This window comes from Triturus cristatus, chromosome 12, assembly GCF_964204655.1.
Source record: "Triturus cristatus chromosome 12, aTriCri1.1, whole genome shotgun sequence".
Lineage (NCBI taxonomy): Eukaryota > Metazoa > Chordata > Amphibia > Caudata > Salamandridae > Triturus > Triturus cristatus.
In genome coordinates this window covers 747571234-747586411 of record NC_140595.1, presented here as the reverse complement: position 1 = coordinate 747586411, position 15178 = coordinate 747571234, and the positions used below count along the sequence as shown (strand labels likewise).

Sequence of the window (15178 nt, the reverse complement as noted above, 5' to 3'; positions counted from 1 at the left end):
TCACAATTTTCACACTCTAAGGAATGTAAAGGATTCTGACTTGAGCAACTATCGTATAGGCTACAGATAACTCAATGCAGATTGCAAAGCAAGCACTGAATACAAAGGCACAGGACGCTATAGGCACTGACGCTGGAACTCCAGATACCTCACAGGTTGCAGGACCATTTTACAAGCACTTCACCAACTACAGTATGGACCTGATACTAGTGTCTCAGAGGCGGTTTGTGTGCAGAGTGCAAATCTGTAACATAACATGTAGTACCTTGGAGTCGGCAAATTAACTACCCACCCTATTAAAACTCTCTGTTACTCAGACATTACACTTTAAACTTGTACTGAAACCACCTGAGTTATCTTGCATAATATGGCCATTAATGCAGCATTTTAGGCTTGCACTAAAGATAGCACTACCATAAATAAAATAAGATAACAAATGTACTTGCCTTTGGATCAGTGCTGCACTGAGAATATGACAGTCTCCTTGCCTTAGAACTAAACCACCCAGTATGGAGGATGGATGGGTAACACACACCTCAAGGTCATGGTAAGGAGGGCCCTGTCTGTGTGAAGCTGGGCATCACAAAGATCACTACACTACACACCTGGCATCCATCGGCCAAATCCACACGCAGGAGTCACGGGAGGTCTAATTAGGGAAACAGCCTTTACAATGAGGTTTTTACCACATTGTGCCTTTACAACGCATTTTTTAGCACACATGATTTTACCACATGTATGTTTTTACAATGCATTTCTTTACCACGCATTTAAGGTAAGTAGGAGGGTGTGGGGGTCTCCCCCTCACATACATTGTTTTTATATATAGAAACACTGCATGGTAACGGCATGCCTTGTACAATAATATGCATTGTAAAGAAATGTGTGCAAAAAAATGTGTTGTAAAGGCACAATGTGGTAAAAACCTCATTGTAAAGGCTGTTTCCCTAATTAGACCTCAAGTCCCTTACGAAGGACTTGTTTTCCTCTCCTGTGACTCCTGCGTGTGGAATTGTCCGATGGATGCCAAGTGTGTAGTGTAGTGATCTTTGTGATGCCCAGCTTCATACAACCGTCTGATTAAGACCTGACTTTACTAGCTGGAAGGTTCCCTAAGAGCCGAGCACCACGAATATAGATGTCTGCCCTTGTGCGTTGGGTAACTACGCTGTGCTCAGCGGCCAGACTTATCACAGGGTCACAAAAGTGAGATCACATCACACCAGATCTAACTCAACTCAATTGTTTCACTCTCAAAGCAAGGATCTGTTCCAGGATTGCGTACCTGATGCACAAAGCGCTTCATTATTACACTCCAATTTACCTGGCAAAAATCTTGATCTATCTGGTCTGAACCGGAACCTAAGAAGCTCAAACACTCTACTGCTCAAACCCCAAAAAACAAAAAAGAAGACAACATAAATTGCGCCTTCTCCGGCCTCACTCCAAGATTATGGAAGGCTCTTCCCCCCGAAATCAGAGCTAACCCTTCTGCTGCCTCATTCAAAAAAGAAGTCAAAGAGTTGTTCCTGAAAATCTGCCTGCAAGTATAGACTTGAAGTCACCAAACTAGCTTTCATCTCATGTTTAACAGCACAAATCTACCTTTGAACCATGCTATGCTTTGATTCTTTATATCTATTATGATCACCTTATTTCTGCTTAACTTCTTTTATGGTTCCTTTCCATGTACAATGCTATGATACTCTGTCGGGTCATGTTTGCGCTTTATAAAACTTTTCAAATAAATACAAATAAATAACTTGGTCAGATCTGTGCTGTAGTCCTTCTCATTAACAAATGGACCGACAGTTATAGGGCAGTGTGGCCTAGCTGTTGGAGTCGTGTTCCACCCCAACACCCCACCCCACCCTGAAAATAAATCTTGGGTTAAATGTTATAGGTCTTGAACCGGTTTTAAGCTTAATTTGTGTTTCTTAACCCCTTCAGTGCCCATGACGAGATGGTTTCGTCATGGAGCGCGGTTGCGCTGTGCCCATGACAAGACTATCTCGTCATGAACCCCGCTCGCTAATGCAACGCCCGGCACAGGGCGGGGAAAGGGCGTGGCACTGAAGAGGTTAATGCTTTAGTTATTGTAAAATATATTAAAAAAAGAAGTGCGAGAAAGCATATTTGACCATTGCAAATGTAGGTTTATCTCTTAGGTTATACAGTTTGACAAGGTCTAGTAACTATCTCACACGATCATTGCATCTACAGTTCAAATAAAAAACAGTAAAATGACAGATAAATTCACAGTTTTCTAGGTTGATTTTATCCTTCTATTAAGTGAAGATTCTTTCCCTAGCAGATGTTGTCTGGTGTTCAAATCCGGTCGCAGCAACAGTATGTAACACTTGGGTAAAAAGATACAGACAAGTATTCCAGCACATGAACAAATAATGCTGAAGACCTCCACCGCCACCATGTATTTTCCCTGTGTGCTCAGGTAGCCTGGGATGAAGGACAACCAAACACTGAGGAACACAACCATGCTGAACGTGATCCACTTTGCCTCATTGAAACTGTCAGGCAAATTACGTACTAGGAAGGCCACCAGGAAGCTAATACAAGCCAAAAGCCCCAGGTATCCCAGCATGCACCACATGGCAACCAGTGAACATTCATTGCACTGGTGGATGATGGTCCCTATCTTTAGTTTCATGTTCTTCTCAGGAAAAGGAGGGCAAAAAAGAAGCCAGCTGGCACAGATGAGGACTTGAATTAGCGTAGAAGCTGAGAGAGTAAGAACAACAACCCGAGGACCCAACCATTTCCTCATGTTTCCATCTGGCTTTGTGGCTCTAAAAGCAACAAACACCATGATGGTTTTGGCCAGAACACAAGATATGCAGAGAGCAAACATGATGCCAAAAGCAGTTTGACGCAGTAAGCAGGTTATTGGCTGAGGCTCTCCAAAGAAGAGTAAAGAGCACAGAAAGCTCAACACAAGGGATAGTATGAGCAGGTAGGTTAGATTCCTGTTATTAGCTTTCACAATTGCAGTTTCTTGAAACTTGATGAAGACAAATAGGATAATTGTTGTTATGATAGAGCAAAGGATGACAGTAGCACACAGAATCGCCCCTACAGTATCAGTATAGGAAAGAACCTCTAATCTCTTTGGTTCACAATCACTTTGTTTCTTATTGGGCCACTGGTCACTTGGACATGGCCAACATTTACTGGAATCTGTAAGAGAAAACATTTGTTTTAGAATGAAATAATGCATGTATGAACATTCACTCTGGAGGCCAGAATTGAAAATATACATTAATTAAAAGGATGATGTTACACATCTAGAATGCTAGTATGGGTGGCAGCTTCAGAAAATAGACATATATCTCTGTGACCTATTTTGTGACCTCCAGAAGTGCACCTTCAGCATGGGCTCACTGGCACTGTGACAGAGCAACACAATCTCCCAGACAGCCTCAGTGGGTTATAAGCGCCCTGCATTTCTTTAAGGACATCATGGAAGCAGTGCTCCATGGTCTGAGAGTGTAGCAGACAGTCATGTCAGGAGATTAAATACAAAATATCCTGAGACAGGCCGGGAGTTAGTTGTTAAGGTCCTTTGTAACAATTTCTTAGTCAATAAACTCCATCAGGTAAGAGGATGGAGATTTGGGAGGACAGGAAACTGGAAAGCCATAAGCTAGACCACTATCTACCCCAAGAGTAGATCTTCTGAGCACAAGGCACTTTCAGTTAAATTCGATTAAGACAGACTAATGCATATCTACATTAGGACATTTTTGCCTGGGGCCAATTTGTCATTACATCAGCTTCCATCTTCGGTAGATTATTCACGCATATACCATTCCACAATTTTGTTTTGCTTCTCTTGTATGGTTACCTAGTGATCCCTTAACTGTCTTCTTCTTTACTGGAATAGGGCTTCATTTTTTGGGGAGTTGACAAGCTGCTCTAAGGCCTCTGATGCTTGAGCGTCCTGTGGAGCTTCATCAGTGACCAGGTCGAAGTGGGCTCTCACATCTGCAACAGCCGCTTAGCAGCTTGGGTGAGCATTTGCTTGGAAGTGAAGTGTGTGGCATTACCTCTCCATTCTCACATGCATGCAGATCCCCTCCCTTCACTGCGAGTGAGAGTGTTATGTTTGCATAGGCTTTCAATAAGAGAACAATGACCCCCAACAGCAGCCTGTGGAACCACTCTACAATGATTTTCACATTGTCACTCAAATTGATTTTCTCTCAGGTTGCTTCCTAAATGTAGGTCTACTGCAATTGTCTGCTTAGTTTTTTTGTATATGGAACTGCAGGGCTAGATACAAATACAACTTTACAACACAACACCAATCAAACGTGTAACTTCTTACTGTTTGCAATGTATTTCTTGGTGCTATGTAAAACACTCCATTACTCCAGGGGGCTGGGACTGACCAAAATATAAACCTCCATCCCCCCAAAAAGATTTAAGTTCGGGCAGGAGAACTGCTCTTCTGTGGCCTCGGGCCATGAAGTTGGACTCAATTCCTAATGCATGGAGGATGAAAGTTCAGAATGTCTTGTAGTAAGCCTATGGACACTTGGAAGATACTGAGTCAATTGTGTGCTTAAAATCTTTATGTGCATTAGGACCCAATAGAAGCACCACTGCAACAACTTTGCTTCTGAGGGTTGAGATCCTAGTGACCTCCTCGGTGCATAAAATAAATCACCATACTTCTTCTCTTAAAAATATGAATTTTTTCATTTCGAATTGTAATAGCTCTACATTAGTGGACTACAGAATAGGTTTTAATGGACAAGCTAGGTGAACCCATTCCAAAGAAAAAGCAACCCTGGTGCATAGCTCACAAGCATTGTTGAGCTCTTGCCTGTCTGCAAAAACTGTTAACGGAGGGCTCTTGCAAATCAAAAGAACCTTAGCAGATCTCAGAGGATGATGCCTCCAAGTGCGTACATCATACTAGGAGAAATCACACTTCACTCATCAATTGGCCTACATTTTGAGAACAATCCAGATTTTTCAACAGTTTTTGTTTATTACTGATTTTATTCCTTTTTGCCTATCTCTTGAACTGGATCTTTTTCATTTTGTTGGATTTTCCTTTTTTTTTTCTTTTTAATTATTTCCACTTTCTGAGTGACAAGCAAAATCAGAAATTGGCAGAAACCTTTTGCACCTGAACTCTAATTCTGAGATGTGGAAAATTATGAAGACTTACCAGTTTTCCCAAACTCAGTTGTGGAAGTTATTTGGATGCTGCTTGGGAAATGCTTAACATGGAGGGTAGAGTCTTTTCTTAGTGGGTTTTACTCTTCTATTCTTATCTCTTCAGCTGGAAAGGGTGCTAACACAGTAGCATTAAATGTTTCCCCTATTCTAAGGTACAACACCTGGAAAAGTGGAGGTTTTCCATGCTGAGGTTTCAGCAAGGATTATAGTACTATAACCATGAGCTTGTGGTAATCTCCTTCATTTTCAAAGCAAACATTTGCTGCAAACACCACTAGCACTTAGTTTGCAATTTTGCACTACACTCTAAATGAATGACTTGGTGTGGACATTGTAAGATAATTATTAGTTAATTAATTGTTTGTAGCACACCAGACCTATGCACATTTTCTCAAAGGAATGACTTCCTGCTCATGCTAAGCTGTCAAATGTCAGCCAAGATTGCACTAACTCAAAACCTTGGCCTCTGAGAGCATTCCTGTTTGACAATGTTAGAGGACAGTCATACTCACATGAAGACTTCATCCTCACTCTCCTAAAGCTTGATAGACAGATTTGATCACCTAGATTCTAAACCTGCATTTCTCCTCCTACAGCATGAATACTTTGTGGGGTGAGTTCCTAAAGATGACATACTCCATATCCATTCCAAACATAAAAATATAGGCTTGAAAGAAATAAGCCCTGCTTGATCACCAACCATGTTGAGTATCACCTGATGACATATTGTCGTGGCCAGTGCCATATGAAAATGGCTCAAAGTTGTGTATTAAAGGCCGTTAGTGCTAAACCTTTCTCAAAGCCAAGTTGGTGAAAAACATTGCTTCCTTCAAAAGTAAAATAATCTCTTTTAACTACCACAAACATTTTGAGGCTTTTCTAATTGGTGCAGAATATAATATAATGCTGTTTTTTAAGCCACTTGTAATGAGCCAAGCTTCCAATAGTAGGATTTAGCCCTTCCATAGACAACCTTTGGAGTTCATAATAACTATATTCCTCATTAAAGGTTTCATGTTTCTTAATTTAAATAGTCTCTTCAGTCAGAAACTGCATTTAGCCTTACATTGATCTTGTTTGTGCATGCCTTTAGGCACCACACATCAGTCTTAAAAACTGATTGGAACACGTCTATGTGAAAACCTAAACTCCCCTTGATGTGAGCAAGTAGGCTCCTCCTCTATTGTCACAGTTATATGTACTTTGTCTAAAGCACACCTTACATTAAATTGTGTAATTGCTTAGAAAAAGCATCTAAATGGTATTGCTATAACAATCTGGTTTGATGTCCACGTCCTTCAAATTTACCATTTCTTTAAATCCTAGTCTTACATTTTTTAATTGAAAATATTATGATTATTTACTAGCTTTGTATAATTCCTATCATTTACTGCCACTCAGCGATTTGTTCTATCTTCTACTCAATTCCCCATTGGTAGATCCATCTTGCTACATCAGTCAATGTATTCTTGCAATACCTGTGCCTCACCCACCAATAGTCATTGCAAGAGGTGACAAAAGACCGGAAGTACTGTACACATATATCATGAACTAAACCAAAAGCATCAACTAAACCAAAAGCGTCAAACCAGTTGGAATCCTTCCTCTAATCACACGTCTTATTGTTCCTTTTACTGCTCCATCGGAACATAAACTGGTTCTTACTCTCTCTCCAGTTTATCTATTAAGAATTAGAAGTGTTAATTTTACTACTGAGATCTCAGACACTACAACTTTCTCTTTGTCCATGCATGCAACAGAAGTATCTTTCTTGCACAATTCAAAGTTTTTCTTTGTAGTTTTATCATTTTGTTAGGAGAATCTCAAGATCATTTAAACCCACCTACCTCTTACTCCTCTAATTATGCTCATACATCCCATATCCCTCTGTTTACTCACAACACAAAAATGGTGCAGTTACATTTAATGTGGTAACTTTCAATTGGAAGTTTGCTTTTTCTTGTACTAACCATTTGGTGCCTGCAACCTGTATCCTGGGTCACATGACAAGGAGTTGCTGGCAGTCGGTCTTTGTGTATTGCTCCCAGAAAGTGAGGCAAAGGGGGAATAGGAGTGCCACGATGGGCTATCTCTGACTTGATGGGGGAGGAACTGTCACCTACCACATTTACACATCACAAAAGCTCTGCCTGATTTCACAAAGGGTTTGACATTAGCTTTATGTGACCCAAAATAATCGGGGGCAGGGAGGCAGGAAAATCCAAGCACCGTGGGTGGAAGCCTCAAGAACCTTCTCCTTCTTCAATGTGGGCACCAAATATAAATAATGGACCTTTAAACCCAACTCTTCAGTACACTCCTTGGCCATGCCATTGAGTACTACCGAAGAAGGACTGCTGTGCTGCCTGAAGGAGTTATCTACTCTGCTGCATTGTGGCCCTGCTTGATGAGACGGAAGACTTAACCTGCACCCTTCATCCCAGGATGAAGTGACTCCAATTGTTGCTCACTGGCCTCCTGCTTTGAGCTACAGGGACACACCAGGCTCCAGAGGCTTCCTTGTGACTTCCTACCTGAACATGCTGCACTGGACCTGCAAATGGACCTACCTGAGCCCTTTGGCCTCTGCTGGAGTGGGTTCCTGACCCCAAGAGATGCCCCTCAAGTTCTGGACCCTTGGTGTGACATCAGTGAAGCTCTGCTGAAGATTTTGGGCTTTTCACAACAGCGAACGGACGAATTTGTGCCAAGGTCTTGCCACCCATGCTGACTGTCAATGCAAAGCTCCAGTGGACCTGACTCTGCACTACAGCAACTGCCAGCGACACCCAGCACCGCAAGATGCATACTTCACACTACAGGATGGACATCCTGCTGGGATCTCCAATGCGAGGCTCCAGCAATGACCTTTCTCAGTTCTCAAGAGGATTTTGTGCTACAGTATAGATAGCCCACGGTGACTGCCAAAGTGAATGTCACATAACAAGCTTCCCTGAGGCCCTTAAGGATCTTCATGCTACAACAATGACTGTCTGCGATGCTCTCCCTGCTCCTCGCTGCTTCCCCCACCCTGACCTGGACTCTTCTTGTCAGACTTTGAGAAGGTAGCTTTTTCAGCAGGACTATCCTTCTCCCTGTGCCTGGCCTGCAATCCATCACAGTTGGTGTGGACTTGTGACTTTCACCCGGTCTCGCATAACCAGATAACTGCGAGTAGCGCTTTGTGCTTTTAGGCGCTACACTTAACTTTAACATTTAATGATTTTTGTTGTTTTGGACAGTAATAATGTATTACTTTTTGCTGTATTTTTCTAAATTGGTGAAGGATTTATCTTGTGTTGTGTTTTTTTTATTACTGTTTGAAGTGCTGCAGAAATACTTTACACATTGCCTCTAAGCCTGACTGCATAGTGCAAAACTATCAGAGGGTGGAGCACAGATTAATTTGGGTTTATTGTGACTTCACTCAAACAGAAATTGTGGTTGCTGATTGAGTAAGGCACCTTCCCGAACCAGTAATCCATTTTCCTATACAAGTTTTATCCCTGGAATGGGAAACACTGGTTGGTTTTCTGTTGCTTTTTTTGGTTGCAGGGATGAATCTGCTGACAAATTTCAGCTTCCTTAGAGCAGGTGGAATATGACCATGAAAAGGCTGGTGAGTTCTGGAGAGAGGTGAGATTCAAGTGGTATGGGTAATAGACTGATAAGGTTGGAGGGGAGTGGTGTCTACTCCCTTGTATTGTGCTCTGGGTGGGGGGGGGGGGAGTTAATTTGGTTTTTATATGGCTCCAGGCTGTGCCATCGGCCTGGAGCTGCCCTTTTTTGGGGTGGGTGTGACAGGTGAGGACCCTGTTGACCCAGAGCCACAACCTCTGGCCTGATGTTCTCCATATAGCAATTACACCTGCTCACATAATTAAGAGTAATTGGGAGGAAGGAGTCCTATTGCAAGAACACATTTAGTTTCTCTTGATGTTCCATTTCAGTTAGCACTATTTTCTTTGTGCAACATGCATCCTCACACCTCTTTTGGAAGCAAGAGTGCATTATGTGCTAAGAAACCAATGCTAAATGCCAGGTGTAAAATGGGGTAAAATCCAACCCCAAGTGCACATTTAGACAGTGTGAGTAGCTCATCAAGCTGCTTTTCATATTCTGTTGCATTTAGCACTATTACTGAATGCAAAATGCATCCTTGCATCCAATCTAGACGCGAGAGGTCATTTTTGTACCAAGAAAATAGCTCTAAATGCAGATTTTCTCTTCTTGCTTTATTCTGAATAATATTGTGGAATGTTTAGCCAATTCCACATGATTGTACTTATTATGTAAATTACGCCTACCCCTGGTTAGAATTTTGTGAAGAACTTATTTTTACTGGGGTGTACCTGCTCCACTGAAGTTTGCCTATAGCTCCGGCCACTAATGTTGTGATGTTGTGTTGACAGTGCTTAGATATTTTTACAATATCTACATTTATGACATCTACCCTAATGATATTTTGGTTGCTGATCTATGCAGTAAATCTTTGGTACGTTTATATCAGTATTTTTATATTCTAACCTACAACCACACAGATAACCCAGTAATACATAATTAATAGAATGTGAGTTTGGGGGGATAAACATCCTTACTAGAAGTAACATATTTATATTCTTAGAGATTGGGTCCAGTGCCTCTAGGATTACAGCCCACCTCTTGATCAGGGACAGTTCTTAAGAGTCTCATCCAATGATTTATTTAACCTGGTTTACCACTTTTGTAGCTCGGTTAACATTATGAGAATGAAGGAGTTTGTAGATTGTTCCTTCCATAACAGGCGTTATTATTGCTAGCTGTTGGTTTTACACGTATTTTTCACTTCCGTTCATCTGTGGGAAAGTTCATTTGTGTGGTACTCCCTTGCATCCAAAAGGCTTGCCAAACACCAGACCCAATATATTTTTCATCCAGTTTTGTAATAAACGTTGCTAGAAGTGAGCACAGCATACACCCAATTTCACAGTGTGATATGATCAGTGTACATGTAAAGAACAGAAAATACACATGACACACACTGCCCAATAATCAGGTGTTAAGCACAGAAATAGTTCAACACCAGCAAATAATGCATGGCAGGTATCAAGAAGCCTCTTACCCTATTGGTTAGAACACATTATTAAACTCATGATTAAACATGGGAGCAAATGATACATTTCTCATAAATTAGTCCATGCTATCCTCCAACAATTTCTGAAAAAAGAAGTCTTTGGTGGGGCGAAGGCATTCCCAAAGCTGTCATGTTTAGATACATCGGGGCATATTATCAAGAAACGGCGTTAAAATTATCGTCGCTTTAGAGGCAGAAAACTGCCGCTAAAGCGGCAATAATGGGCTTGATAATATGCCGCAGAGAATTCCAATAGAAGTCCATGTTCTGGTGTTATCATGGGCTTCTGTTGGAATTCTCTGCGGCATATTATCAAGCCCATTATCGCCGCTTTAGCTGCAGTTTTCTGCCGCTAAAGCGGCAATAATTTTAACGCCCGGCTTGATAATATCCCCCTTAATTACTAACCGACTAGCTTAAAACTGCGGTGGTTCTTCCTCAACCCATTCCTTACTTCATGAGGTGTGACCACTACCTACCTATTCAAGGCAGTTTTAACTTCCACCCTCTCCAAGTGCTCCTCTTGGGGACCATGATCGAAGTCAGGGATGCAGTTGGGAAGTAGGGAGAGTTGTAAAAGCTCGAAGAGTGAATACGACTAATACAATTACCAGAAGGTAATCAATTAAAGCATTGCCTCCTCATTACTAATTTTGTCCTGTGCCTTCCAATATGAGGCTCCACCAACACGGGCCCAATCAACAGCAAGAAATCCAAACAGAAAGTGCTGATTTCTGCAAGCTGGCCAGCATATGTCCAAGGGCCACTAACAAAGAAAGTTAACAAGCACCAGAAAGCCAATATACAGAAGGCATAACAAGTGTGCTCAGTTGAGCAGTTCATAAACTAGAGCAAGATGAGAGCCAGGAAAGGAACCTCTTATTCACAGGAAGTGATGGCAGGAAAGAAAAGAAAGAAACACAACACAGGAACACAAATACTCAGAGCTGAGGTCACAAACGCTCCTCAGAAGAGCAGGCACACCCTAGTGCATACAAAATGAGATCACAAGGAATTGATCACCACTATATACCAACCAGGAAGCAGATGGGGTTAGGAATAACAGCTCTAAAAGAGAAGACCAGGGTGCAACCATAACATGAAACGAAGGCTGTCAAACAATCTCAACCCCAAGTTAGTAGAGTATGCGTTACCACAAACAGGGACCATGTCACACCCCAATCTAGGGGGAAGAAGTCCTTACTAGCCCAGTGAAATGCCTGCTGCAGTCCCAGGGAATCTGACCACAAACTATGAAGTGAAGGAGGAGGTGGAGCACAAAGCCCCAACATAGCAGCAAAGCATGCCAAAATCACAACAACTTCCCAAGTTCAACAAGGTACACTGGTGGCATCCTCAACCGGACTGTACACCAATTTATGGGGAGACAAACAAGTCCAACAATAAACAAAACAACAGTCAGAAGACGTATGCCAAGACTACCCAACCAAAGCCCCAAGATCAGGAAGCAGGACGATTACACCCAAGTGAAGCGCAAGATGTCTCCAAGTTGAGGACACCTCCTAGGACGAGCAGGGTAGACCAACGGGGTAACACCTCATGCAGCATCACCAATCAAGGCCTGCAGCTTACAAATGTCAGCACCAACCCGAGGGCAGACACTGCCTAATCTGAGCACACAACTGGAGCAGTCTAAGAGTGGGCTAACATAAGGCACAATTGCACAATGACACAACTCACACCTAGATCTAAACACACCCCACGGAAAGAAAAATGCAAAATATTAGAGTGGAGGGCATTGGAGAGTCAAAAAGGCATTAACAAGAAGGTCATGCAAATTATCTGAAAGTAATGGCACAGGGACATACAACTGCCAGGTCACTATGAAACAAAAACTAGGCAAACATCTCACAAACCTAAAGTTCAGTAGGCAGTAATCAGGCAAGCACAAGTCCAGAGGGGGCAATCAATGGCTGTGCAGCAAAAGGGCTCACACTGAGAAAGTACAAATCCATCCTAAACCAACATGATGGTGAGTCCACACCCAGACACCACAGCACAAAGGGTAGTCCCATTCATTGATAGAAGCCCACAGCCTCTTCAGGAAGAGAAACCTCATAAGCAGCACTGAACCTAACAGGGAACAGCAGGCCAAACACTATACGCAACACCAAAAGGCCCTGAACAAGACCAGCAGGAAGGTGCAGATGCACACACTGCCAGACGATACCATACCACAAACCCATCAGGTGCTCAGCAAGCTATCAATAAGCAGTAACATAACACATAGTAAAAGCAATCTGCCAGTGAAGAGGACAAAAAGCCCAAACAGGGAAAAAGGGGTAAGCAGGAGTCCACATCCAGAAACAGGAATCATAGTGTGACTGAGTCTTAGAAGAGAAAACAGGAGCAACATGGTTTGTGGTAGTTCGTTGTACGCCTTCCCGATGGGAGAGGAGTTAAACATCTTCTTTTAGGTACGCAGTATGGAGTCTGTTTCTAGGCTATGGGAAACACATGATGTAAGAATTGATAGTATGGAGTGCTAATTAGCTAACAAGCAAATAATTGAATACATCAATCATGTTTTCAACATGGGGGCTGGTGTTTACAAACTCCTCTCACTTTGCAGTCTGACAAAGAAATGTAAAGTGAATTATGTGGCAATCCTGTTGGGGTACAGGGAGTTGAAAGGAAAGGAATTTGTTTTGTGACACGAGGCAAAATGTGAATGCCCGTAAATAAACTGTGCACATTCAGCACTTAGGAAAACAAAAATGAAGCACTTTTTTTGTAGTTCTGTGTGACGGAAACAAAGATTTTAATCGGACCAAAACTAATGAAGACATTTTAGTATAGACAAATATTCACTGAAAGATGATTTCCAAACATTGGCCCTGATTCACAAAGGTAAATGTACAATTTGTAGTTAGTTTACTACTGTTTTGGAAGTCACAAACTTCTGGTGTAATTTCACTGCTTGTAATTTTATGACAGATCATTCTCCACCATGAGTGCGAAGTCTCTGCAGTCATAAAAATACTAGTAGTAAAATTACAAACCTACCAAAACAGTAGTAAACTGACTATAAAGCCTAGACATTATTTGATTTGCATAATTTGTGTTGCATTGTTTTGCACAAGAACACAAATGTTTTTCTTGAATTAAGAACACATGACAAATACTGTTTATTTTTATGCATATTTATATACTTAAGCATTTATCCAGATGTACGTAACATCTAGTGATCATGCATACTATGTTGCTTTCAGTAGTATAAGATGGCTTCTAAATTTCTAAAACATAATCTGTCGGCATGTCTGCAGCTCCAGAGAAGAATGCACCTCATACATTATAATGGAAGCACTATGGGCCATATTATCAAGGAACAGCAATACCATTATCGCCGCTTTAGTGGCAGGAAACTGCAGCTAAAGCGGCGATAATGGGCTTGATAATCTGCCCTTGTGAATTCCCATAGAAGCCCAGGTTCACACCAGAACCTGGGCTTCTATGGGAATTCACAAGGGCATATTATCCAGCCCATTATCGCCGCTTTAGCGGCAGTTTCCTGCCGCTAAAGCGGCGATAATGTTATCGCCGTTCCTTGATAATATGGCTCTATATTAGCTGGAATAATACATCCAATAGCAAGTAGCATGACTGTGATAATTAAATGTTCACCTGGCCTGATCCAATATGTGAATGACTCTGGGAATAGCTAAATGGTGCTGACACAGATGACTGAAATCAATGTTTGAAGAGGGATGTCCCAAAAGTAAAACCCATTTCTGTTATGTCCATGACGTAATTTCTTTGGCCATGACCCAGCTAAAAAAGAAACACTTGCACCTCTCTCTATTGACATCTGGCCTTCGGAGCATGGAATACAGTCATAGCAGCAAACCGGTTGTCCTTTTCGTCCTGCCTTATGGTAACCAGTGTTGCACTTCTCACTACACACAGAACAAGGAACCTGAGGAAGAAAGAAAGGGGAATACATATTCATGAGGGTTCTTTGTATTGTTAGTAGGCATGTTTGATCAATCTAAAGTTTATCTATGCAATGTAGTGCACTGTAGCATACCTGCAGTTCATTAAAACCCTTCTTGCTTCTTACATATCAGACAATAAATACTTACCAGAATTAGATTAATGGTGTGGAATGAAACAGACATCCTAAATCAATCTGTATGGAGGTGAAAGTTTGGAGCACACCGTCATAACCTTTTAAAAGACTTATGGCAGTGAAAGAAGATGGTGTTATGCTCTGTAAAATATTAACTCAACAAAACTTTACTGTCCCGGTAAATAAAAAAAAAAGAGGCAGGCACCCCTTCTTTTATAGGAGGAGGGTGTGCCCCCTCCCTGTGCCATTTTAAGGCCCCAGTAATTAGAAATTAGGATGTTGGTCGACTGGGGTGTGAGTTCTGGCCAAGCAACCGCCACAATATCTGTCAGAGGTAAACACAAAAAGTAGCAAAATCTGCCTGTGCTTAACTCTGAACAGTCAGGCTTAACTTAGAGCAATGTGTAAAGTATTAATACAATACACAATCAGGAATAAAGTGATAGTGCAACATAAGAAAAATCCCACACCAATTTAAAAAATAGAATTAATTTTGATAAATTATTTGACACCAAAATGGCAAAAATTCAATCAGTAGAGCGGGAGTTATGAATTTTTAAAGGTGTAAGCAAAAAGAAAATTGGACCAAAAAGCACAAATCGTCAAACGCAGTTATCTGGTCATGCGAGACAGGGTGAAAGTTACAAACTTAGGCTAACTGCAATGGAGCATGGGTCAGGTACAGGGACAGGTTAGTCCTGCTGAAAGAGTTACCTTCACAGTCCAACACGAAGATTTCCTTTAAGAAAGGAGGCATGAGAAGTAAG

General features: G+C 41.6%; 1 protein-coding gene across 1 annotated transcript in view; it reads right to left on the bottom strand.

Moving 5' to 3' along the window:
- Nucleotides 1-2266: 2266 nt before the first annotated feature.
- Nucleotides 2267-15178, bottom strand: part of LOC146782673 (extracellular calcium-sensing receptor-like) — a 141708-nt gene continuing 128796 nt past the window's right edge. Inside the window, exons 5-6 of the mRNA XM_085637173.1 lie at nt 14135-14258; nt 2267-3195 (exon numbers count right to left, since the gene is read on the bottom strand). Coding sequence (XP_085493299.1) covers nt 2267-3195; nt 14135-14258 — 1053 coding nt within the window. The remainder of the gene's footprint in view (nt 3196-14134; nt 14259-15178) is intronic.